The sequence below is a fragment of the Venturia canescens genome, chromosome 2 (genome assembly GCF_019457755.1).
Source record: "Venturia canescens isolate UGA chromosome 2, ASM1945775v1, whole genome shotgun sequence".
NCBI classification, from domain to species: Eukaryota; Metazoa; Arthropoda; class Insecta; order Hymenoptera; family Ichneumonidae; genus Venturia; species Venturia canescens.
Window position 1 is genome coordinate 7,613,722 of NC_057422.1, and position 27,829 is coordinate 7,641,550.

Consider the following 27,829-nt stretch of genomic DNA (forward strand, 5'->3'; position numbering starts at 1 on the left):
GTGTCGTTCGCGACCGGTACCCGTTTTATTTCCATAGAGTTACGTGTTACAAGTGCATAAATATCGATCGAGCCGAATGTGCAGAGGCGTGAATTGCCCTGGCGCCTCGAATCACGTTCGATTGCCGCTCGAGAATAGCGTTCCCTTCACTTTCAATGCGATGTGGGCTTGTGATAATTTATATTCGACCAGCAGCTCTCGTTACCAACGATTATCTCGTTATCGTCATTATTCTCAATGATTCTCGTGTTTGTCGTAGCTTTTGAACGCGGCACATTGCTAAATTGTCATTCTCGATCCACCCACCTCCGTTCTTTTCGTGCTGCACAAAGAGATAAAATTTTGTACTAACTACCAGTCGCGATATTTATCCCGTGGGAAAATGAACATACGACAAATTTCACTCGACACACTCGAGAGCTCGAGTGACGTTTCGTTCTCAACAGATAAAACTTCAAGTGGGATGATTCGAAGCCTAGTTTATGCATCGTCGCGGCGTTTCTCCGGGTTTCTGGATAATGTCAAGCTGAATTCGAAGCCAGTTTCGAGCAGTCTGGTTAGTGTGAGTTGGGAATAAATAGCAAAACGAGTGATCAGTGATGTGGAACTTTCGGAAGAGTCTAAAATCGATAAAAATCGAGATTCCAAACACTTTTTTTGCGTTATTCGCACTAAAAAAATACTCTTCCCAGAATGCATATTCGCACGAATCCCACAATGATGAAAGGATTTTCTCGTTGATGAATTCGTATACGATATCTCACGAACACACGAGGAAAATGTGATCGCAGTTAATCCCAGTGCAGGCGTGTCTCATTTAACAGTGCGCATTATCTGAATCGTGTTTACTCGGGATGTCTTTATCTGCGAGTGCAATGGCTCTTCTGGTGTGTGGGAACTTTGTATCCCCTTTCACGAGTATGAGGAGAAGCCAGCAGCACGAGCGGAAGTGCTACCGGGAGAGGGGCGCCGATCGGGCCGAGGGTTCTCTTCCTCTTCTTCAGCCAGTACACAGAGATTCCATCGCATTAAAACTGACTCGGCAGGCACAGTGTGCTCTTGTTTGGTCAGCTTGTACTTTTGTTCGCGCAGTCATTGAATTATGTCGTTGATAAAAAACGGGGCTATGAATGCCTTGAGAATAAAAAACTGACTTACAGCGGGGAGCTCTTTCGCGTTGACGTTTCATTTGAATAATTGTTCACCGAGCTTTGCACGTGTGTGCATAGGGGGAGGAGAGACGAGTATCGATGCTGGAAATTCCAAGGAATTAAAAATTGCAGAAAAATGAAAACGACTCTGGCATTGTGAGTTAAATTTTAATGGATTTTCGTGCATTTACGAACCTCCCGATCATAACTCGCATCGTAAAATCCCTCTGCAAATATAATTGAATAAAAATGGTGAGAAAATCATTAACGATCATTCCTCGGGATGATCGCGAGGAGGATCGTTAAGGAGTCGACGAATCGATTAAGCCGCGTGCACACAGCCGTATTTATGTCGATTTAAAATAAGAGGTAATTGGGCTCGACAAACAACGAATAGAGTACGGAGAACGAATTCTCTCACGCGTTAGAGTTTTCTCGTGGATTTTACAATCCGGCGTGCAAGGGATTCCCGAGGCGTTGTTAACTCGAACGATATTGTATATAGCATATAAATACGTTTTACAGTGATTTCGTTCTCGGTAAAAGGGTGAGCAGGAAGCAAGAGCCGCGCGAGGGAGAGGAGCAGAGCCAACGAGAGGAATGAGATTTGAAAAAAAGGGAATATAAGCTTTCCTTGATTCCCCTTCCTGCTCGGACGAGCCAGTACACCACCGTGTATATATAAAAACTTCCGAGGACGAAGAACATTTTCTAGGCTTTTTCTTTTTCTCTTTTTTTTTACGTCCGGGATCAGTGCTCATCGAGCTCAACGAGGAATGAAAATTTAATTTGATCTCCTATCATTATTTCACTGTCTCGAGATATTATCTTGCTCCCCATTATCATTTAAACCGAATAAATAAATGAAGTTTGCCATTTATATATTTATACTTTCCTTATTTGGATAACTCGACGATATTTTATCGTGTCATAGCCATTATTGTTGTTCTAACATATCGCATTGCATGTATATAAACGTTGATTTTTTCAGTCAAGTGGCGCCTGCAAAAGTCTTCGTGTCTCGTGACCCCGGGGGCTTTCCCCAACGTGAGTCACCACTCACAATTCGTTCGAGCCGGCGTTCTCGATCAGTACGTTTTGCAGCACACCGAAGATACAAATCTCCAAATTCCACGCTATTTTTCGGTCGAACATTTCACCCGCAACTTTGGCCCCGGGGCGTCTAAGAGATTCACTCTGCCTGCTCGTCCTCTCTCGCCTTTCGGTCCGTCTCCCGAGCCAAGAGAATTTTTCGTTTCAAACGAATTATCATAACAGATTCGTGAGGTTAAAAATATCGGATATTTCGAAGGATTTAATGGAGATTTCTTTCGAAGATAAGAGTGAAACTCAGCTCCGAATATTCGTGGGGCGATGTTTGCTGAAGAAGTGGCAGCTCGGTGACGATAAGACTGCGTGGAAGCGATAAGACAGCATTCTTTTCAATATTTCTATGAAACTACTCCGCGGGGAAGCAGCGTGCCATAGAAAGAAAATGAATTCCAAGTGAAAATTTTCTGTATCAGCCCATTAAAAGCTCTTAAGACTCTTCCCAAAAGAGCGATTCATTTCCTAGACGATACACGCACCGGCATCATTCGATTTTCGATTTTTCTCGTCGCTTGACCCCGCCGAGAGCTCGATATTTTTACGGGAGTTAAACTCTTCGGTATTTTTGCTTTTCCGGGGACTTTTACCCTTGAAATTCGCTCGCTCCTGAGGAATCCATGACCCGGGGTATTCGGACACGAGGGCGATCGGGACACGTGAAGAGAGAAAGAGGGAAAGAACGAGAAAGATGATACAGGATACGGCAAGAGCTCTTCTCATTGCCCCCGAGATGTTTCTTCGCTAAGATGATGGTGTCTTCCGTGCCTCTTCTCGCGCCTCCCGCAATCCTCGAGGAGTTCGCCGGGTCCAGAGGATCGAACAAGCCTAGAGAAAAAAGAGAGAGAAAGAGAGAGAAAAAGATCGAGGCACCGAGGCGGCTACAGCGAGGAGCGGAGGCATCCCGTGTGCCACGAGAGAGCGCGGTAAGGACCTGAGGAATGCGCTCGTCCGATCCCACGGCTTTCCCCCCCTCACGTCCTCCATTCTCCCGTGGCTCGCTCGTCTCTTGGCTCGACGTAGTAAAGCGAGAAACCTTGCCAGGTTATTTCACTCGGCACGTTCAATATCTATATACCTTAATGTATATGCATGTACAAAGGTAGTACACTCCTACGGTGCAGTTAATAGCAGTGTATATGTGCGGCGAGCAATGAAAAAGGCACGGAGAGGGAAAGACTCTGAGGCTAGAACGGCTCCGAGCCGATCGCGTTGCGCGCATTCGATCTCCGATCCACGCGATATCTTTCGCGCGAGGACGCATATGAATGCGCCCGCGATTCTATCCCAATCGTTTTATTCTAAGCGCATCGCCTGACGGAAACTTCGATCCGCGTTTTCCAACGCTTCGTTACGCTGTTGGGGAACCGATTGCGAAGGAGGCTCCTCGCGGTCGGATGCGTCAATTGGCTGATTCGTCGATCGATGCAAATTCGATGCTCAATCGGATCGCAGCGAGAAAAATTCTCGAGTTGAAAGACCGGAGCGGTGCGGCACGACGTGAAAAATAACACTTGTCAGGACATTGAGAATTTTTGAAGACTCTTGAACGTAACAATCGGCTGCGGATTGTTACACGTTCCGCTATTGCGTGCAATATATCAATGATGCTGCGAGTCAAAAGTCAAATTGATCGATCTCGTCGTACCGGAGAAGCAAAGAAGTGATCATCTCACCGTGACAAAAGAATCTCGCGAGAGCAATATTTCAAGTCGCTTGTTTTTTCTCTGTTGTTTCTCTCGCACAGAAATATCTTGAGCGAGGAGTTGAAGGAGCGACGAAAAAACGTGCTTTAATGGGCATTTCTTTAGTCTCAGAGAAATACGGTATTGTGCTCGATGCAGAGCAATTACAGATTCGCGGAACAGTTTACCTGCAAATCGTTTAACAATCAAATTCTCAAGAACCGCGAGAAACTCGCTTCTTATTTGCGGTAATTTTTTTTTTTTCCGAATTGTTTATTCATTACGAGGCTAATTTTTCATACGACGAAGTCATACGTGTTCGCGATGGTTTAATAGAATCGCAGTCTTTTGAAATATCGTTCGAAAAGTCATTATAATATTAATGAAATTATGATTTTACATTCGCCATAGAAAGTTAGCAGCGAAAAATGATTTGTCGATTCGTCACAAAAAACTTACTTCGAATTTTTGCGTGTATCCACACCGACAGCAGCAGTAGGACATGTAATCCGGAAGTGCGGGTAAAAATTTCAATTGCGGTTCTTGCGATGGGCTGTCGTCGACGAGCTTACGATACTGTACGCGAAATATCGGTTTCGTACACCCGTTCGTAGTCGAATGTTGATGGCCCTGGGACGCCTTACCGAGTCTGCCCATAATCCCGGTGAACGCTGCCAGGCTTTTTCGCCTGCGTGCTAACCTCCTCATGCCACGAGTCGCGAGAGCCCGATTCGCGGTGGGGTATGCCTTCGAACGACTTTTTGATTCTCTTTCACACCGGCTTTTAACCGGTAGCACGGACTAAACGGTCCTCGCGCAAGAGATCGGAGTAGAATGAATAGTTGAGAAACGGGATCCTCGTCAGTCGCTGAGATAATCTCAAGATTTTTCGATCTCTTCGAATTCGATTACTTTTGATATCGATTCGATTTTTCCTCCCACGCTTAGTTGCGACAGATCTTGAGACGAAAATCACAGGCAAACATTCACGAAATCACGACACAGTTTTTTTAAATCACCTTAAATACTCGATGACACAAACGAAGCAGGGGCGCACTCTCTGATCATCACTGTCGCAGATTTTACACGCGGTAATCGACGAAAATTCACTAGCAGTTGGAATCCGCTGGCAATTTCTTCATTTTTTCAAAATTTGCCTCCTTCGAGTATTTTGGAAATTCGGAATAAGAGAAACGAGTAAATTCCACACTACTTCGTGTTTGACCGTAATATTATTTCTGCGTTCGAACTGGAAGCGATTAACGATGACTTCACGCCGTTACTACCTCGCTGAAATAACTTCGGTCCGGGCTTCGAGAACAGTATACTCAGGTATTATTCTCTCTTTTTTTGCTTTTTCAACAGTTCCACGGAGCCCATATACATATATATTTTTAAAACTCTTGATTCTACTTCTCACGGAGCCATCGTGCGATCTCGAAAGCACGGGCACCCCGGTGACCTCGAGTGGAATACGCCTCTTTTACGATTTTTTAAAGATCTCACGTTCCGTCATTCGAGAACGTTTCGTTTCGTAATGATTCTCGGAGAAGCGAAAGAACTTTCGTTTAAAATGATTGACAGAGCCCGCGACGCATTCATTATTCGCCGATAAAATGAATTAATGGAATAACCGTAATTCGTCGCCACTCCGCCTTAATCGATCACCGATTCGTACGACACTCGATTAAGTTTTAGTATTTCTGCCGATCGAGTAATCCACTAAATCCTCTCGAAGGCCCCATACAATTGAACTTTCGACGCAGCAACGATTGATCTTTCCACACGAATTGTTAGAGAGGATCTATGGATCCTCCTCCTCCTCCTCCTCGTGGCTCTCTCTGTGCCTCACGATCGCAGAGCTCGCGAGTCGGAGACCGACACGAGACTTCACTCCGTTGAACGATCGCAAACGCTCTGCATGCCGGCTACGACCAGAAGAGACCTTCTCGATCGCTTTCTCTCTCTCTCTCCCTCTCTCCCTCGCACTCCGTCTCTCTCGTTCTCTCTCTGGCCTCGTTCCCTCACGAGAACCGGTTGAAGATTCCCTTTCTCACTCGCCTACCCTCACCGAGACTCGAAATCGAAGAGGGGCGAAAGCATGAGCAATAGGGAAACTGTACAGCACAGATTTAAGCAATTGCAGCGCGCTGTGCTTGCCTCACGAATGAAAACAACGAAATAGTCACTCGCTCAAAACTTGGGGAGGGGGGGGGGTTTGAAATGGAAAAAATGTCTAAAATTGTTTTTATTGCCTCAATACTGAGACCCGGTGAGGTAAAATCCGGTGAATTCTTCTTCCGATTTACAATCCAGAGCAACGGTTTGTTAATCAATCATTGAAATATCGAAATTTTTTTACTTTTCGTAGTCGGAGCTCGTTGCAAGTATTGAAATCGAATGAAAATGGAATTCGTCAATTCCCCCGTATTCGAGCCAGAGGTTTCGGGATGGTCAGCATCTTGGCGACATTTTCATTCGAATTTGTTATCTTGCAAAACGTCACGACGAATATTTGTATCCTCGTAAAAAATATGTAACGCTCCGAGCCGTACAAATAGTTGCGCAACGTTTTTTCTTCTCCTTTTCAATCTCCTTCGGAGCGTGTTTTTCAAGCCGACGTTGTAGAACACACCACACGCGCGTTAGTCGCGCACGTTGCAAGAGACGAGACTGTGAACGACTGAAGTTGCAAAGAGCGAAGAGAGCGAACGCGTGGAGGCGACGAGAGAGCTCGCAACAACGACCTACACGGCTCCATCCCCTCCAGTGCGTGAATAAGGAGGGAATAGCGTGTAGGTAGCTCAGTGCATATTTGAACGTTAATGAAGTAATGGCGATTGGCCAGTGTCCCGATCGTGTAATAAATCCACCGAGGTGTCAGCACAAGTGCAGTGTCTTTAATTTCTAACTAAACAATAAACTGCTCGCGAACGTATTTCCACTACTTCGAGTCCGATTTCTCTTCAACTACGAGCATATTTTTCTATGAATTCAAAGTTTCTTATTTGGGGTCGAAAATCATGGAAACAGAGCACGCGATCGAATGGAAATGTTGGAGAATCGTAATTCGGTGGGGATTTCGAAATAAAAGGTGGCTAATAATTGTACTGGATGCTTCGGAGCGATCTTTTTCTGTCAGTGAGGCCAGGAAGGCGCGGACTTGGACAGCCTTTCTTCCTTACGATGCTTTTGCCCTTAGCTCTGTGGTTCTCTCTCTCTCTCGATCGTTTTGTCTCTTTCCCTCCCGCTGGTCGCTTTCTTGTGGCTCATGGGCCGGCATTGAACACGTTCAGCGGCAGCTGGCGAATACCGAGCTCGGCAATCGCGGCGATCCCGCGAGAGCCAAGAGATCTGCTCCTGCTTGCACTCTCCTGTACTGCTTCGCCACGTTCCTCATCGTTCACGTGCATGTAGTACGTATATGTTATATATTTATATTGTACCAACGTACAAATATACTCGAAGAGACTATTACACTGGAAGGAATGTATACACGTCGGATCTGTAGGTGTGAGTCCCGATATCGTGATCTCGTACGAACTCTCTCGAATTCACGAGCTTGCTCGTTCTTTGACCCTCTTTTATTGCTTCCTCGTGTGCACAGAGCATTCTTTGTTATCGTGTGGACGTTTTCAGTTTTTCTTTTACGTTTCCATTTGAATTCATTCATTCGCACTCTCCCACAATATTTTCTTACGTCATGGCGAAAAGGCTGTTGTATTAAAGTTTCGCGAATATTTTTCGTGCAAGTGAGAATAAGACTCTCCTGGGACTGACAATCACTCATATCTCGACTCCTTCGTCGATGGAAGCTTGCGTTACAAAGTAAGTGCGAGTTTCGTAATTCGATGCGACGATGCCCACCGATCGTTAGCTCCTACTGAGCGTGCCAGAATTTTAGAGGTTTCCATAATATTTACGAAAACGTTGTATTTTATTGCCGGTCTCGATTTCATTCTCAATCCGAAAGATCCCACGCGATTCAACGAGGTATGAAGAAGAAAAAAGCCATGCAGCGATGCTCGAGGGGCGCGCCGGGAGATCGATGCATATTTCGATCCCCCGATCGCAGTTCTGATGCGCAGTCGGCAGTCACGATCAGCTGCTGTTGCGTAATCTGATCCACTTTTTTCGGTGCATTTATTGACGAGGCTTTTAACGAAAAAATCGTACTAAAAACTGCGGCCTCTCTGGTGAGAACCTATTAAATCTCGCGATGCGTTTTCGAACCGTCGATATTTCGTGGCTTGAGAAGAACAAATAAACATCGCTTATATTCATCTCCCGATAATTAATAAATTGCATCAAATTATTCGCATCGAATGAAATCGACGGAATATCTCTGGATATACGATCGACCCTGAGTATGCCTGTATTCGATATTCGATTACGATCGATGGTAATACGATGCACATCGAAGTCATGATGATCCATCGAGCCGGCATCGTTCACAGCGTAGGTAGGAATTAATCGACGGTAAAGCAGAAATTAATCGTCCGTAAGGTTCAAACCAATCGGTCATGAAGTCGTCCGAAAAAAGTCGAAAATTTCTTTGTGAAGAAACCGAGAGATAAGCACTCAACGGATTCTCTTGCGTGAAGAATTTCAACGACGCGATGGATTTCGGGCTGCTTCATCGACGAATCACGAGTAAGCTCATGCGTATTCCAATGGATTGTTGAATAAACAGCAACCCGCGAATGTTATTTCCATAAACAACGATAATATCCAGCGTTTCGCTTTGCTTTGCCACTTTTATACAAAACTGTAGAAAGAAAAAGAGCACCGTATAGACAGCGATTCATTCAACTCATTTCGGCAGGGTCTTTGTCCCTTTCGGCTCGGCGACGACGACGGCACGAGCATGAAAGACCAAAGAAATTATTATTGCTCGGACCTCCGAGTTCTCGTTGAAAAACTCCGTCACACTGTAAAACCGTTTGCCACCGCGGGGACAATCACCGACACAACAACATCCCTCATCGCATCTTTCCTCTCTCGAGTACCGAGAACACTGAGCAAAGCATTCTCACCGCGTGAGGCCATTTCATAATCATTCTCTTTTCCTCTTGAATGGTCAAACAGTTACGCGTGCGCTCGACCACATTTATTCACACTTTATGGCTTTGTATTCACGCGTGTGCAGGTGTCCGGAAGGAAATCGTGCTGTTCGCATTATCGCCAATTTTCATTCCACATTATCCACCAGCACACGTTTCCACTTACTTTCTAATTCCGTACGCAATTTAACATTCATTTTATAGTTTAAAGCGTAATAAGAATACACAAAAGTTCAAAAAATCATCGTCATTCACCGCACAGCGGAAGGTTTTGTGCAGATGCGAAAAATCCTTAAACCTTTTTCGCGAGCTCATCCCTCCGAGAAATGCGCAGATTTGATCCCAAATAAAAATAAAAAAGAAAGAGGATTTTGGGTGTTCGAGAAGTGAGGATGAGTTTGTGTCGCGACAAAGGCACGTCCATTCGTTCGAGTGCCAGAGGAATTAAAAAAGAAAAGAATTGAACGAGAGCAGCAAGATTTTTGCTCATCTATCAACCTTAATGGGCCGGTTCGTTCACATGTGTCAGAAAATAAGTGCTGACAGCACGCTGACAGTCCCGTTAGTTTTTCTTGTTAGACGGTTCGGAATATTTGCAGTACACGTCGTTGATGTCGAACGAAAAGAATAACGAGTAGAAGCTCTTAATAACTCGAACTAACGAGGATTTTAGTTTTCACGCTGGAGGAATAGGTTCCCTCGAATTGCAATTGCGAGCGCATGTCTCTTGGATGAAGGAAGAATGACTGCTTACAAAGGCGGCGCGGCTGCTTTTGAAAAAATATCAAATTATATCCGGGCCCGTATTCACCGGGAACAAAGTGCGCGGAAACATGCGGGGGTCGTTGGCTCGATGACGATCAGCAGGAATGACGTTTAAACGAATGTCACGTTAATTTATGAAGTTTAAGTAATGCTTTAACCAGGATGCTGCGTCCCGGTTCGTCTCAGTCGATGGAAACTCGAAAAACAAATCGCTTTCAGCTCAGTGTGATGGTGGAAAAAAGAAGCGAAACTGAGATGCACTGAAAAACGTTCGCCAGATAACTGGAAATGAATTCCTGTGCGAGCGGTCGTGTTTGTGAATGATTTTGAAAAAGATTAATTTTGATGTGCAGGAAATAAATCAATCGAGAGGCTGGAGAATGCTCGCTGGGAGTGCCAGCAAGAATGATATTCCTTTTCCGGTTTTCGATACTGAATGAGAATCCCGCGAAATCTTTCGTGGGCGTTAACAGCTCGCGAGAGGGTAAGATAGAAAGGAGACGCAAGCAATTATAGCTTGTGGCTTAACGAGTGAGCTCTGCACGAGTTTCTCGCACGTGGGAGAATAAGAAGAAGGAGGGGAGGGGGTTCGTTGCTTTTTCAATTAGTTTGACTGCGTAATGCGTGGGTTGGATTCTTTTCAAATTAATTTGCAGTCTAATTTTTCATTTATCATATTGCGAAATCGCGCGCGCGCGCGCGCGTTTAGTCTAAAATTGTATGTATCGTGACTCATACTGGGTCGAGAATGTTGCGCGACCGATGTTTTTTCATCGTTTTAGAGTCTCTCTCGTTTCTTTTCTCAAAAGGCGAAAGGAAGATATAGCAGAGAAGAAAAGAAAAGGGCCAGAGCCACTAATACATGGTTACAAAAAGCCTGCGGCTGAATACCTAAAATAGCGCACGCCTCCACACGCGACTCTCGTCATACTCGTTCGCTCTCCTTCTCCTTTTTCCTTTCTTTTACAATCTCTTCCCACCTTTCGCACTCATTTTCTTAGAAACTTCAATTTTTCGTTCGTTCACGAGCTTCTATCATCGTCGAGTGGAAGCCTCGGACTGGACGATGGCGTTCACGATCTTTTCTCATCCGGCTCACTCGCGTGAACCCTCGACGCAGACGCGTCGACGGTTTTTCCTCCATATTAACACGAAATTAAAGAGACCATTTCAATAGACTCTCATGAAATTTTACTGTACTAATGGCAATTTTTCATCTCGATCCCAAGCGGAGCTGCCCGTATCCCGCGGGTGAACGTTAAAAATTAGTGCGTGCGCGTAGCCTATAATGTATGGCATCGAGAGAGTAAATTGCCCGAACGACTCCGAATGGAAACCTGCGTTAAGATGCTCTCGATCCCTCTAACATACTGTGCGCGTATCCAGCACGTAAAAAAGTTGGAACGAGAATATGACATCGAGATTGGAAGAGCGAGAGGGAACGAGAGGGAGGAAGGTAAACGCTCGAGACCGGGAAGAAAAGACGGCGAAGGGAGGGGGGCAAAGCTCGTTCGCAATCCGCTTTCTCTCTCCCTCTCTCTCTCTCTCTCTTTCCGCAGCAAACTCGCTATTATCTATATACGAGAATGCCAAGGTCAGCCTCATTCCAAAGACTTGAGGCCCCTCTGCCGAGCATGCATGAGCATTGGTACACGCGCATTCCCGGTCAACCTGGTCCAGCATGGGGCCATTTGAACGGTAACGAAATCCGCTAATGATGCAGCATTTCAAAGCAAACATTTTACATTTTTCATCATCGTAGCTCGATCGTTTATCTATTCAAATTCTCAATTATTTTCTCGCCAGCTTGCTCGGTCTAATCTTCAAAATTGTTTCCTAAGTTAAACCTTTTCCTGCTGAATCTTGAAATTCGTACGCTGACATTAACGGTTATCATAATTTGTACTTCAAAGTGTATTTGGAGCATAAATTTTCGGTCGATGGAGAAAAGCACGTTCTGCCAGTCCCCGCCGTCCCAGACCTGAATTTCCACAATTCCTCTCGCGTAATGCGAAGCTCCAGAGACGCACATCTCAGGGGCAACAGGAAAAAGGAAGGAGACTCGATCCGGTCCGCACAGAAGCGTTATCTCGTAATTATCCTTCTCTCCCGCCGGACACACCGACGAAGGGGATTAATACTTGCGCACTCATACGCACAAATATGCAAAACTGTGAAAATAAATCTACAGCGTCGCTAGCTACTACGGTGAATGCTGCTGGCAAAACCCTTGAAAATTACGGCACCGTTGGACGTAATAGAAGGAAAATGGTCCGTGTGTAAACGATCGTTTCCTTATTACCATGAGTTTCATTAAGAGAGCGCTAAACAGCTGCGTTTCATTACGATGATTCATCCAAACAGAAGTTCAGAAGCACCGAGACGCGTTCGGGGCCCCCAGAAACGTACAAAACGATTGAAAACTAACATTCGTCACGGCGCTTTTTCCTTCCAGACATCGAGAAACGATCGTAAAGTGTGTGTTTTAAACGCAGAGAAAATGAGTTTTCCGATCCGTATCTTTGGTGCTAAGAAATCAGGGTTAATCCAGATTCTCTTATTTCCATGCGATGAATTGACCTTGAGCCTGTGGAAATGCGAGGAAGAAATCAACAAGTGGGAGGTGCGCGCGGATGGGCGCCAGTTCTTTTTGTTCAGCCGTTTTTCAGCCTCGTTGGCGTAATGGCTCGGTGATTATTGCCTCGAAAAGCGCCTACATGCTGAACAACGACGCTGCTGCTGCTGCTGCTTTTTCGATTAGCTTTTTGTCGGTCCGCTCTCTCGTATATTTTCTCTGTGAGAAAATCTGCAGTTTATTCGATCGCTTTTTAATAACCGCATCGATTGCTCGAAATAACGTGCCCCTCGATCGAGCTCGCGAGCATAAAACTGAAAATACGTTATCGGCTCAAATGAAGGATGAAAAATCGTTATGGCTCGCTCCGATCCTTCCTCCCCGGGCTAAGGACGTGAATTAATCGTGCTACGTTGGCGCAATAACCAGCTTCATGGTTATTTGCTATCGTATACACGTTGGATAAACTCCTCGATACTTGGCGATCGTGACCCCGTTATTCAATAGACGGCTCGTTTGTCAGGAGAAGTTGTTGCGCCGAGCACACAACTGAATATCTATATAAACATGTGAGTAAAAATGCATGAATCGCTTTGGGCGGTTATAGAGTCCTTTCTGACGAATTATCTTCGACGATTCATGCGAGTTCGTTGTTCGCAGCTTCGACGCTGAATAAAACATCGGATTGATTCCGGACACAGCTCATTGCAAGAGCAGACGTCGAGTCGGTCTTCACCGTTGTCCAGGTCGACAGACTTGGCACGAGGTCGAGCTTTGTGCTCAAGATTTGCTTGGCTTTTCGATATCGTGCTGCGTTTTATTGGATCATCACGACACGACGAACTTGAGAAGATTGCCGATCCGGCACGGAACGATTCTTTTGAAGATTTTATTCAAAGTTCTACGCGACGAAGGGAACAAAATTTTCGCACGAAATAGTTGGAGAAACGTAATGAATTTTCGGTTCCGAGTTCACAGAAGAAGCTCCTTGAAAGCGCACCGACCGTGGAACGTTTACGAGGCTTTTGTAGCTTTTGTTTTAAACTCTTCGGTATCATGGCGTGTGCACGTTCAAATTAACTCGTTATATAGAAATTCTGAGCACTGTAGATTCGGGAAAATAGTAAAATCGCTTGTTGGCTAACGAAAGAGTTGGGGCCTACAGTTTGGACGAGTAAACCCATGTGAGTTGCGCTCTTTTGTTAGTCAGTATTTGAAATACATTTGTATGTTCTGTGAAGTCTCTCTTGTTCCCTCGGGAATCTCGATGATCCGGGCGGCTGAGAGTAAATTCACAATGTTCCTCGTAATCCACGTTCTTACGGGGATGCGTATATCTTTATATGCACGATAGGAATAAGACAGCGCGGCGAAAGGCAACAACGAACTTCTCTCTTTCTTCGACTCTTTCAACCTTTCTCTCCGCTTCTCTTTCTCTTCTTCACGTTGAATGGAGTCAACCGGATGCGGAAGAATGTAGATGCAGAAGGAAACTGCGAGAATAAATTGGAAGGAGCGATCGAGAAAGAGACCCGAAGAGTTACGGCGTGGTATCGTTCCAGGAAAAGATACACAGAGAGAGAAAGAGAAAAGTCCCGGTTACGGTTTGCCGCTCTTGTAGAATGTTAATGCCGTGATTCTAACGGATGAGAGTGGCGCTTCGCCGTGCATCAGGATATCTAACCACCTGACTACATTTTGCCTGTACGCCTCGTCGCTTTTCCCATTTCTTTCCCTATTTTTATCTTCAGTTCCTTCTTTTTTCCGTCCTCGCTTAACTCCTTAAGCCCATCATCGTTCGCAACCATTTTATACACGCTCCATTAGCGCACGACATGACATTTGGCGCACTCGTAGCTCAGTCAATTTACGCAAGAAATCTCGTGAAGAAACGCCCATCAAACTCCCCACTTCCATTTTAAGATTATTGTGTGCGAAATCAACTTATTCCTCGCCATAAAAGTCAGTCTGGATCTTCCCCTTTACAGTTTCCTTTTATTATCTTTACACTCAATTTAAATGAATTTCATTGCACCGTTCGTGTTAATATCAATTTGCAAAATTCCTGCTGTTATTGTTCGAAATGAATTTCATTCTTCCCCAGGCAGGTTCATCCCGAAAGAGAAAAATATGGAAAATTCATTGCTATTTTATATTTTTCAGGCGGTACTACGAACATCGTTTTAAATGTATGCTCAAGTAATTTCTGCTGCTTGTTGAGTCAGTGTCAAAAGATTGATGTATATTTTTGAAAACATGACGTTCTACTGGACGATAACAAGCATAACGATAGTTAACTTGTGTCGCCCACCGGGGAATGCGTGTAACCAAATCCGCCTTCGGAGAGTCAAGTCCGCAAGCGTCGGTCGACTCATCTGGCAGCCAAATGCTGTACCGATAGTCAGAGAACTTTGCTTCGAATTTATTTTGGACCCGAATGAACTAAAGCTATTGGCTTCTAAAGAGAGTGTTCTCTCCTCATGCGGTTCATGGTGTTATTTTACACACTTGGAAGGATTACGTATGTGGGACACGTATTTTTTGAAAAAAATGTGAACGTGTAAATTGAAAGAGTAAATCGAACGAGATTACACGACGGAGTTTCTCAGTTTTCTGGATATTTCTCGTTGACTTGGGTTTCGAAAAGCTTTTTTTTCATCGAGTCATCGAGTGCATTCTCCGTTTTCGTTTGTCCCCATCGCAAGCAAGCTCTTTGCTCGGTTCGTGAGTAAATAAAAAGCTTAATGGTCCAGACCGGTGACGGTGTCGATGGGGCGGAAGGAAAACGCCTCCGATTCCTTCGGCACACACAGCGAGTAAAAAACTTTCATTTCCGCTCGTCCTGCGAGACTCGAAATATACGTATATCCGTGCATCGAGCAACCACAATTTTCTTCAGTCTCCGTTCGAATTGTACGAATTACTTCGAAGATGTTTCTACCCGGAAAGGACCTTGAGTATACACAGCGTTCGGTTGTGGGACGCGAAGGCACGTTGTTTCGAGGTCCGATCCTCGGGAAATTGTAGTGAAGGATTTGGAAAAATAGATTAGATTTTCGTCGTGTGTATTTACTCGCTTGATTTCGTACAATGTGGAAATTTAAAGTTCTCGATAAAATTAAATGCAAATTGCTCGTTACGATTCAGCGGACGAAGCTCACTCGTTAAAACCGTTCAATTTCATTGGCTGACATTGTTTTCATAGAATCGTTGACTGTGAATTCATCTCGATGAACAAATGATCAATTGATTCGAATAAAAGTATACCGTGAAAAGTAAATTGAATGAAAATTTCCGTCGCTCGTCATAAACTCTCAATTTTTCCACGTTTCATCGATGAGCTCAATGACAATTATCTTTCCTCCAAAAGATAAAGAAGTTAACGATCCCGAACCGTATTAGCGAAAAGAGCTTTTAATTGTTCGCACAAAAAAATGACATCGCGAAGGGGAAGCGAATCTTTTCTCCTTCGTACGACGATCCCTCATTCCTCTTCTGGCCAAGTATTATTCATAAAGAAAATAAAAAAGGCTTCTATGACTCGATTACCTTTCGCCAAAAGTGTCCAAAGTTTAATCTGCTCAAGTACCATTAGGATTGACTAAACGCGCACACTGCGATGCGAGCTCTCGCAAAAGGAATAAGAGATCGAAGAAAAAAGAAGGAAAAACCGAGGGGATCGAGAACTCGAGAGCACGGCGTAAAGTTCCAAGTGCAAAGTCTACTCCTCTCGGGAAGACGTTTCGCCGCAGGGCTGTCTTTCTCTCTTGTACTTTCCTTCACTCCCCCCGGCCCCTCCTCCTCCTCGTCGCCCCTCTCATTGTCATAGTTCGTCTTCGATTTTCTACCGTCTTCCATTTCTTCTTCATGCTCACGGCTTCTTTTTCCAATTCTTGGCCTCGCGCACGATACAAGTTCCCTTAATATCGATCTATAGATATGCACACGCGTGCGACTCGGGAAATGAACCTCCAGTCGGAAAACAGAAAGACGCTCTTAGGCTGTGCAACGAGTTTTTCGAAACTATCGAAAAGAAAGAAGAAAACGAAGCTGTAAAAAATTTCAGCGGCGTTTATCCAATATGACGTTTCATGGGCAAGAGTTGGAGTAATCACAGCTTTGGTTGCGGCCAAAATGGTCTTTTCAATATCTTTTAAAAGCGAATTTAAAATTACGATAAAAAAGTCTGAATGAATAGGGCCTGAAAAATCTTGGAGTGGAAGCGAATAAAAAATTTTCCGCGACTTCTCGTACGCACGAATTCTGACGACACGATGCGGTCGCATAAAAAGTGAAACGAAGTCGTAACCATGAAAAAGACAGTAAACTTTCTACGTTGTGAACACATGTTCGTAGTTATTCGTATTAAACAATAATAAACCATAAAAGATGCTCTATTAGCCAATAAAATCAGGGTAAATGCGCTCTCGATTCCTCAGGATCGGATACATCAAAGATGGAGCAGGCTTCAGCACTCCTTTCCTGAACTTCCGTCTTGTTTTCTTTCCTCGTCGTTCGCATTTCTTCGCCCGTCACTCTTCCTGCCTGTGGGCTCTTTATATCATCGAAAGTCCGTCGTGGCCGTTGATCTTGTTTACGACGTACGAGAGCTTCACCGAGGGATTGAATTAAACTCACGGATTCATGAAAAGTGCACAAGAGCCAGTCCAGTAGGCTGCAGTTTTTTCAAAAAATTCCCAAAAATCAATTGAAACTTAGCCCGACGAATTTAACAATTCGGAAGCAAATATTAATGAACAACTTTGGAATATAATATTCGAGAATCGGCTTTCCTTCGCTTTCACGCAGTCGACGTTGTGTGCAGCAATTACGCTGATAATAGCAAGACGAAGGACAGACTCGATTAAATTTTAATCTCGATCGAAATCCGGAAAGTCAGCCCAGCGGAGAAGGAGGAGGAGGGGAAATGGAAGATAAACGGGACGAAGGGTTGACGTCACGTGCGATTCATGAAGTGGTATATCAACCGTCGTATACTTCAATTATATACGGAGAGAGGGGAGGGACCGCCGGGGGTATAAGAGCGGGTTAGATTCGTCGCCCCGTCTCGAGTGCGGTCCGTTTCGAGATCCTCAACCCCCTTTCGCCCGAAATGAATAATTCACGGGCATGCTTGCCCGAATAATTGATACACGAGAGTCCCCGAACTCAATGGACGACCGTATTTTCCGGATCGTCGGTAATGCACCTTGAAATGTTTCATGCCAGTCGCAGCAAGACGTGCGTGCCGAGTTCGCGTATCGTATTCCCCGTAAATATCTCTGTATAGGCACATTCCTTGGCGAGAGTTCGAACGGCGGATCCGTCATTGTTTCATGCCATTAATCCTTGTGCGAATCCGCCCTTCCCTATCGAGAACCACGCATACAGGTGCATGTGCCAGAAAAGGAAACGTGCGAGTTTACGATGGCGTTGGATGACCCGGGCACCCGCACGTTCAACGGCTACTCAATAGCAATTCCTCTGCGACGCGTTTCGACTATATACACCCAAGTTACGTGCCCTCGCATCGCTATTATCGAAGGAATTGAGAACGGCGCTAAAATTATGAAGGATTTTTAAATTTATCGAATCTTGAGGTCGAGTGGACGTTGCTTGCGCAAGGGAAGTTAATCAAAGCCTAAAATTATACTGTTTTCGTCATCATTTATACATATTTCCGAGTGAAAATATCCAGAATTTAGATTCCTCTTCTTCGTTGTAGTCGCGATAACGAGAATTTTTTACTCCCCATTTTTCAGGCGTAGAGATTCGGCTGTCGTCAACCAGGTTTTTCTTACTCGCGAAGGAGGGTATTTCCATTGACGAAAAAAGTTGTAATTTATAGCCATTTTGTGAAACGACGTTTCGTCTGTTGCTTCCCATTTCAAAGTGTTTTTTACGAAATTTTTACTTCCCCTTGGAATCCCGGCTGCTAAAATCGAGGCGAAAGATCGTGAGTGGTATGGTTCTCTGAGGTGGAACATGAGTCATGTATATACGTGATCACATATTGCTAGTAACATCCCTGCAACGTTCGCGCAAAGTTCCCTCCGGAAAATAACGAGTAGTCGTGCTGTGCTCCGCGACTCTCATTCTCTCTATCGTCCTTTTCTTACTGCGGTGAAGCGGGCGTGTATTCCTTCGACCTTTTTGCACATTAGCGTCTTCGGCAGAACCTCGCAAATATCTCAACGTCGTCGAAAGAGCACTCCTCCTCACACCCCCTGCTTCATCTTACTCTGGAAAGGGTTCATGAGACTTTGTCCCTCGCCAAGAAGCATTAGTCGCTCGTGCACCTCTTTTACTCGCCGACTTCTTCTTTTTCATTCCTCACCCCCTCAGTCCCTCCCCTTTTTCCTCACACTGCCGAACGTATCAGACACGGAAGAATCGTAAATCGAGCGTTACACGTAGGACATGCGTCGGGGTGAAAAAAACCATGGAAAAGAGCAAAACACACCGCGAAAAATGCTCGCCTGCAATGAAAATACATCGCGGCTGTCTCCCGAATCGATTTATTTATAAATCAAAATACTCATTTATTCTCGTCCGGTTCGGGCGGTTCGCATACAGTAGGAATAATGTTTGAAAAACAAATAATTTGCTGAGATATTCGATCGAGGAATTTCTCGATCGTAGAACACACCTCGTCAGGCATTTGCTCCGCTTTCGAAGTCGTGGAAATCGTCTCCGCCGGATCGTATCCACACGTCGAGACACACTGTTTTCCGATGATCAAAGTCCACGATTACACACAGTCTGCGGTACATCACACGAATCCGACAATAAGCTTCTACACGTCGCGAGGCCCATTAGATTCGGTCATTTACCCAAAATTCCACAGATACGTAATCGAGCTACAAAGCCCTTTGACCCCGCAACGACGAGAGATCCATCACCTCGAGGAGCGTCCAGTTTCCGTTCGGAGAATCTGGCTCTACTCGAGCGACCATGTAATCGATCCCTCAAGTATCCAAATTAACACCGCAGCTCGATTCAATTTGTCTGATTACGTAATCACGACGGAATTGATTAACTTTGCGGATTTGCTATGTGAAAGAATAACCTGAGAATTTCAATGGTTTTTTCAACCAAACTGAAGCAAGTATCATTCAAAAATGAACACCGAGCTCGACCGAAAAAATGCTGTGAAATTTCCACAAATTTCCCAGAAAAAACATTTTCCATTTGCCTCGACCACGTTCCAACTCAAATCCGAGCGTATTTCGATCGCGTCGCAGTCATTAGCGCGACCGACTATCGACCAATTCACCGCGAAAACGACTGAAAATTTAGCCAGGATTCCTGCATGTTTTACAAAGACACGTGCGAATATTGAAAAGAGCGAGGAAGAAAAACGCCTCGATTTCCGTCCACCATTTTTGATTTCCCCTTTCGAGAAGGAATTCCTCGTGAGTACATTTCAAGACCTCCCCTTTCTTCCGTCTGACAAAGGAACTCTTTGACTGGGTGTATATGGAGTGGAATATACACAGCGAGGCGAGAGAATGACGTGTGACGCCTGTGACGTTTGACGCGGTATCGACACTGAGCTTTTTCCGGGAAGAGAACCCGCCTTTCGGGAGAGAGAGAGAGATTTTTCTCCAAAGGTCTTCACCCTTCCATCTATACGCAACACTTCTTTTAGCCCCGGAGTGACTTTGCGATAGAGAAAATAAAATAAAAAATAAACATGAAGGAGAGAGAGTCGTTGGCATCGAGACGACTTTCGTCAGAATTCAGCTACTATACATTTTTTCTTTATACATACTTTTGATGCGACAATCGATACGTATACTTTGTACAGCGTGGCCCCTAAAAGTCTACTGCACTGCGTCGAAATGTGCATAACAAGTGAAGCTGCGAGAGACACGAGACCCTGAAAAGAGAGAAGTAAATGTCGGAGCCGGAAACGCCTTTTTTCTCGTTTATGTTTCACTTTGAGCAGCCTTTTCATGATGCGAAGGAACTTTATTGACGTTCGAAAGAACCGTAAATATGATGAAACACGAGCAGGATAACGATCATTCCATGATTTTTGTCGCCTAATAATTGGAGTCTCTACTTGATGGATCGAAAATTATAATTGAACGAAAATACTCGAGTACTTTGTCGAGGATGAGGGCGAAAATTTTTCAAGAATCGTCCAATTTATCGGACTCTCAACATGAATTACGGTGGATGCGTACAATGTCAATGACCGTCTGGCCTTTCGCTGTACAGCCGAAAATTTGGAGGTGTAACAGGTCCGCGAGGATCCTCGTTGGAGCTGGCATTGCCCGCTCTTTTCGCAGCTGCAGCGTATACAAAAACTTGGCTTCCTGTGAACGGGGTAAAAATGGCGCGGGGAGGGCAAAAATCGAAAGCGTGTGTAAGGTTGTAAGCTCCGGCGAGCGCGCTAATTTCGAAAGAGCGATCAACCAAGTGAATGAAAATGAAGGCGTTATTATCGTTTCCGGGTAATATTTATTGCAAAATGTTTAATCGAAGCCAATCGATGAACGAGAATATCGTGAGAATCGAGTGCGTGCTTACCCAATTGTGAATTTCGAGCTGTGCGCCGAGTGTGTGTGTGTGTGCGTGTGTGTGTACACTGCTGCAACGTATCTGCAGGAGCGTATAGCAGCGGGAAATGAAAGCATCGGAGAAGCCAGGCGAATCTCGCTCGAGATGAGGACGGCGAGGACTCGAACGTTTCTATTAATGCAGGTGCGGTAGCAATAACGATGCTAATTGGGTGCAATAATATTCCGCTCGTCTGCGGTCATGACTCTCAATTACATCGGCTCATACGTGTACGGTAACGCACCCAAAAATGGTATTAATTAAATGTTATTAGACTCTACACAAATGCGGGCTCTTTATGAACGGTTGAAAAATGAAAAAAGTCGTTGCGAAATGCAATAAACTTATGCGAGAAAGCGAAATCATTTGTTTTGAACGGATGACAGGTTGAAGAAATTGTGAAAAGTTTCACAGTGAAAAGAGCCCGCCTGCTTCAGTCTGACAAACGCCGTGAATTGTGCACGAAATTATATCACTTACTTCGACGTAGTATTCTGAAAAGATATGTAAATTGTTTGGCGCGATAATGGCCTCGGGAGAGTGCAATTTGACGAGGAAGAATACATAATTAATCGTTATTCTCATTTTTCGAGCGTACCGCCCGCGAGGATATAATTGTAATTAAAGATTAAAGCCTGAGACATTAGCGAAGAAAGAGCTCTTTCCCTCGGCTCCCCTCATATTTACCATTTGTATTCTCAAAGTCGCCCTCTCGGTCGACCTCTCTCGCCCTCGGAAAGTCCCCACAGGAAATCTCAAACTCCCAAGGGACAAATCCTGAATTGCATATACGCACAAATACGCGACGAGAAGTTTGTGTATAATAGGCGTTCGGCCGTTTCCCGAATGGTAATTTCCATGGTATAATAGTCACCCAGTTAAACCGAGCGTTACATTTATGGCTGTATCCTGCCCTCGCTCTCTCTCTCTCTCTTCCTCTCCCTCTTTTTCTCGTTGTTTTGCATAAATGCCGTTTATGCATGTACCGCCTGATGCGAGAGGAGGGTGGTCCGTGTAGGTGACGGTGGTTTGGACGACAGGCTCTGTGGGTGTAGAATTCGTGTGGGACTCGCAGCCACCGAGGGAACGCGACCATATTGCACGAGGACGGAGAAGACGACTGCGACATCGTCAGCGTTACTCCGGCAGCTTGAAGCAGACGTTCCTCCATAATTCTCTTGTCTTGTGCATTCAACTCTTGCTGCTGTGCAGTCTAATGACAATCAGTAACTGCGAAGGGTGACTTCTGAGTATATCACAGTGACACGTCTCTTCTCTCCTTTCTCCTTTTCCCTTTCTCTCTTTCTCTCTCTCTCTCTCTCTCTCTCTCCTCGTCTCTTATTTTAACATGACAGTTTTGACGTCCTGATGGATTCCTACGTTGGAGACACCGATGGATTGGATTCTCCAGGAACATTGGTACGAAACAATGCCAGCATGCGAGACGAAAATTATTACCAACTGGCTCTTTCGAGATGCGAGGTTCGCCAAACAAGTCTCGGAGACACACCGCCTCGATGTTTTATCTCCAATTGTAATTAGTCTCGTTGTTAATATTGAGATAAGCAGAAATTCGAGGAGGTTTGTCGTTTGAATAGTTGACGTTTGAGAGACCATGCAAGGTGGCTTGGAGGGGAGATTCGGGAGCGATTTCTCGCAGGAGTCCCATCGGGTAAATCAGTGATCTGAATAACCGACGTGAAGTTTAATTCTCGGTTATTAGAAAGAATAAATTGGATTGTGATTCGTTCGATTGAGGGAGGTACGGATGGGCATTCCTTACGGAAAATTGAGCAGAGATTCGCGGGCGAAGCACGTGTTCTCGTGGAGCGGGGAATGGGAATTTGACTCTCGAGTCCGTATACACGCAGCTGAGGTCGTAAAATTAATCGCGTAGATGTGTAACGTTTAGCGATTATGAACGCAGCTTGAGTCAGCAGTTGAAGCAAGTTTCTCGTAGTTCGAGAGTTTTGTGGCTCTTAGAGAAGTACGATGGGAATCGCGCGAGTACGTATGTGTATAGTGCTAGGGAAGACCAACAGTGGGAGCAGTAGAAAGGAAATTCGTATGCGTCGAGCTCCCACACTCGTTCGCTCGAACGCCGAGCGCCGGTAATCGGGACTTCATCGGGCTTCTAAAACCTGCATCAGTAGCGGCGCCTCCGTACCGATGTTGTACTAAAACCTAGACGCTCTTTTACCGGCCGCCGGGGCCTGCCGCGATGGCTGCACGAACGAGGGCCCGCTGGCATTAACAGAGACGATTATGTGATGCCCTCCGAGGAAACAAGACTCCGGTAGGTTCTCTCGGAGCTCGTCTCATCTCGCTGGTGCTAACCCTTCCCGGATGCTGGATAAACTTCTGCCGGATTTCCCATCACCCGGAGTCTCGGTGTTACACGAGCAGTTCTTGCAATCGTCATTCAGACTTCCGATCTTTATGTCCCATCTTACGACTCGGGGAATACGCTTTGCGGATTAATCGTCTTTCGCTTTGGGCGCTATCATTGTTCGAGTTGCCTCCCTCCGATAAATCCGTTAACGAGATACTCGCAGCACCAAAAATGCTTACCCTGCGGATGGAATATCGAGTCGCGGATGACGCTGAAACGGAAGGGGCTCGTGAAGCGTCTTGAGGTTTATTTCCAGTGTGGAAAATAACGAAAAACAATATCGCGTGTGGGATACTCCTCACACGCGAAGGAGTTTTACTCCTTCGAGACTGTGCGGATATCCACACTGAAATCCAGACAATTTCACATTGACGCATTAGAGCGCGCAGTAATATTCTACTTTCTTTTCCTTCGACTCGGAGCAGCCACACGCATCCCTGGGGGGGAAGATACAAGACCCTGTAACATCGTAAATGTTTTATGGCGAAAAATCGCGCACTTTCTCTACTTCCCCTCTTCGTGGTTTGAGCGAACGTCGCGAAGCGTTCGAGCACCGATCGACTTACTCGTAGTCTTCGCTCCCATCTCCTCCCCCCGGTCCCTGAGCGATTTCGCACAATTTTTGTTCCGTCCATACTTGATTTTTTTCGTCAGGCTGGTGGTTTCGCGTCGAGAATTTCTCAAGAGCGGTGCGCGCTCCGTGGAATTTAGCACTAAATAACACGCCAGAGTTATAAAAGCAGGAGGACAGAGAGCTCGTCTCGTCACTTGGCCCCGACGCTCGGATATATTATGGCTTAAGCTATGGGGTTTTTGCGTAACGGTAGTCGTCGCTTGTATGCCGCGCGGGCGCGTAAATGCCGCAAAATATGTCGAGCCATCGTTCCCGCCGCCGCCACCGTCTTGCAAAAGCCACCTCGTAAAAACATGCACGGGGACGTTCCCTCCGACAACATCGCGGGCGCGCAAGGCACGAATAAAACGAAGCACTCGCTCCGCGCATTTATGAAGACCAATACATGAGCCCGGGGCCCGCATGCATACACTAACATGTTAAACTGACCTGTTCGGGTGATTCGGTGATGAAGGAGTGGCAATATTGGATGGTGAAGTGAGCCCGTGGTTCTCGTGCGAGGAAGCTGAATTGGGCGTGTTGTGGCTCACAGGTTGCGTACGAGATGCGCCTCAACGCGTGTGCCATTTGCACGCACTGTAAACCGATAAAAAAACACAACTTTTTAGTCGAATTTCCTAGAAGCTCCATCCTGATTTATGTTCTGCTGGGAAAAAAACTCGCTCAACGAACCACTAAACGAGTTCAAATGGCAGCGTGTGCGAGTCGCTGATTTTCTGGCGTATCGGGGCCGGCCAAAAACGAACTTTCTTTCGACTCTTTCGAGCAATAAATTCCACCTCAGTATCATTCGTTTCCCAATTACATGCTACGCCGTAATACCAATTAATGGAAAAAAGAAAAAGGCTGAATCTCGGACCGGAAAGTCGCAGGAGATTCTACGCACCGGCCTCAGTTGACGAAATAACCGCCGCCAAATAAGAAAATAAGGAGTGCAAACGTAAAGGTTCATTTGGAAAGAACGTGCAGGATTTATTCCCGGACGTGTACGAGACCGAAGAAAAATTGCACCGGAGGAAAGACGACATCAACTATTCTCGTTGAGCGCGTGTCCAGCGCAGGTGACCGTTTAACTAAAGTAGAAACCTGGACGAGTAATCCAGAGTTATATGCTCGAGGGGTTGACGCGCGTGAGGATTTCTATTCGTGCTCGGCAATTTCGCACGCTTTACTCTCTGTCATGTCCTGTGACTTTTCGGGACCAACGAATTAATCCTTTCCGTGTAAAAAGCTCGCTGCAATCAAGGGGGAGATCGAGGGAGGGAGAAATGTTGTCGAAAATTGCGTAGACGTGTCAGAATAATGCACGTCTAAGCAATTTCCCAAGCACGCTTTTCGCTTCCGCTATCGCGCGTTCTGCCAGACAGACATTACACAAATTATTCCAGGGCAAATACTTACGTCTCTCCATATCTATATGACGCATTAATAGTCTTGAGTTTAACGGATAAATATGCAACGACGCAGGAAAAAAAAAATTATCGCACAACGATTCTTTGCTTTCGCACCGGGAGTTCTGGCCCTTCGCTCGTTATATCAGCCGAGAAACGGGCATCCGAATGATGAAATGCACGAAAAAAGCTTCCTTTTATCTCGACTCCACCCGAAGATAAATTCGTCGCCTTCTACGGGGAAAAATAATAATAAAAAGACAACGAAATTCCGAGTTTATTTGAAAAAACGTTTCGCGTATGAAATTCCGGAAGCTTTTTGTCCGTTGAGTGCGCGCACGATGGCGCCGCTAAAATTCGTTGCTGAGCGAAATTCACTGGTCTCTTTCTGCATCCTCGTCGTTGCTCGTGCTCATTTGTTTCTCTGTAAATTGAACGCGTATCGAGGAAACCTCCTCGATGGAACAAACACGAGAAAGTAATCTTTGGCGAGAGAGTGGCCTTCCTCATTAAGACTCAACGTCTCATAAATATCACTTATGTGTATCAGCACTGAGTTGAGAGGATACGCGTATACAGCGAAGATTGCGTCAGCGTGGACGTCGAGTGTACATCGGGCAGCTCGTTAGTAAGCACCGTAAATCTTCCGTAAGTCCGATCTGACGAGTGTGGGATGAGACCCTTAAGCTGTGAATAAAATGGAGAGGAACGACGAGATAGTCGAGCAGAGGGAGAGAGAGAGAGAGAGAGTAGCTCTGAAACAGGGCGGCAGATGCAACTTCCTCAACGAGCAGACGAGCTTTACATTGAAAGATCAGAGACTCACCCGGTCCCACTGCTCGTATGTCTGTGTACACTGGCCACTATAAATATATCGAAAGCGATATACATATACCGATGTGCTTGTTGCTCGGATCCGAAGCAAGATCAATATTTCCACGTAAGGTTCGTTAAATGAAGAAAACTTCACTAACGAAGATATGAAATATTTATGCTCGCTTTGTCGAAAAACAAAGTTGACTCTATGTCGGGGAGTCGCTCGCTTGACATTTCATGCAGATATTACTTCGAGCCCGCTGCGACGACGTAGCCGCAGCGAACGAATGTTCCAAGCTATTCGAACAAGTGCATCGTAACTAGCGAACTTTTCATCTTAAATTTTATCTTCTTCCACGTTAATGGCGGTTTCTCTGATCCTCAATTGAACCACTTCACTCCAAATGTTCATGGCTGAATCATTATTTTTATCGTTTACACCTAATTGGCTCGGGAATGCAGCCATCATCCTTACGGTTTCTCAAGTCGTACGATCGAACTTTCGTAGTGAAGTGGGCAACGTTGCCATTAAACAAACTCAAGTTCCAACATCGATGTCCACACTTTTTTCGCTAAGAATTCGATTCGCTGATTTGGCAGTGCTTACGTCGAGTGCTCTTGAACTTGATTTGTGAACGGAATTCGAAACTTGGCATTTTTAGATGTTTTTTTTTTTTTTTTTTATATTTCATGAAAATTTATTCGTTTTTTATTGTTATCCGAAGCTTTCAAGAGTAACGGTCCAAAAATGATTCGTGGGATGAGCCTCGGAGACAGATTGAAGCAATTATCTCACTTCCATTATTTGACGCTAAGAAGCAAGGGCGAGAGCGAGGGAGAGACGGAGGGGGACGTGTGCGGTAATCAGGAACCCGTTTAAATTTCTTGCTACCGGTGAAACCGGTAAGTCGTTCCTGCCTCCTTCTCTATCGTATTCTCTGCATGCCTGTAACGTTTTTTTTAGCCCGCAAAACATACCGGAATAATGAAATTTTCGTTCGTATGGAGACGAGGGGCCTCCGGTCATTATGAATGTGGGAGACCTTGCCAAATTGGCCTTCCATAAATACCGAGGATTCTGACATATGCTCGCGTATACGAAGATTCGCGTTTGAGTCAGGTTGAAGAAAGAACGGGGAGAATTTGAAAAATTTAATGATTCGCGCGATTGCAGGACTGATTTCTTTCATACTTTTCAGGTTTTAAATAATTTATGCGAGTAACAAAAATTCACTTTGGGAAAGAAAAAGAGCGAACTTTGTACGAAATTCTTGTGGTCTTTTGCGCTCGGTCATCTCGAGCTCTTCGCGCTTGAGTTCATGCACATTTCATCGTATTCACTGAATTTTCGCTAAAATTTGAAAACATTTGAAAACTTTATCTTGATGCATTTTTTCTGAGCATTATTTATCAAGGGCTCTCGTTGAGGAGGACAGGGGAGAATCGAAAGTCCAATGTCCACCGACTAAAGACTTTGGTTCGAAACAGACTTTTATCTGGATGGGAGAGCTGAAGAAACGAAAAAAAGAATTGAATGAAAACGTGCCGGAAATAAGGCACATGCGTGAATCGTATTCGATTTGGCCCGAAGAAAAGAGCAGCGAGGATTTGTTTCCTCCTGTATCATCTCAATATTATTCGGCCGAGTTTATTTTATATGCGCGAAGAAGAGGAGAAATAAG

The 27,829-nt window shown here is 45.1% G+C and overlaps 1 protein-coding gene across 5 annotated transcripts in view; it reads right to left on the reverse strand.

Moving 5' to 3' along the window:
- Positions 1-27,829, reverse strand: part of LOC122406417 (tensin-4-like) — a 224,882-nt gene that overhangs the window by 37,070 nt on the left and 159,983 nt on the right. For 3 of the 5 annotated variants that reach the window (XM_043411858.1, XM_043411857.1, XM_043411855.1), the window contains one exon: positions 24,370-24,516. The exons of 1 other annotated variant lie outside the window; for it this stretch is intronic. In XM_043411858.1, the coding sequence (XP_043267793.1) occupies positions 24,370-24,516 (147 nt within the window). Of the gene's footprint in view, positions 1-4,402; positions 6,079-24,369; positions 24,517-27,829 lie in introns of those variants that run through there. One more of the 5 variants, XM_043411859.1, reaches the window with a different exon arrangement.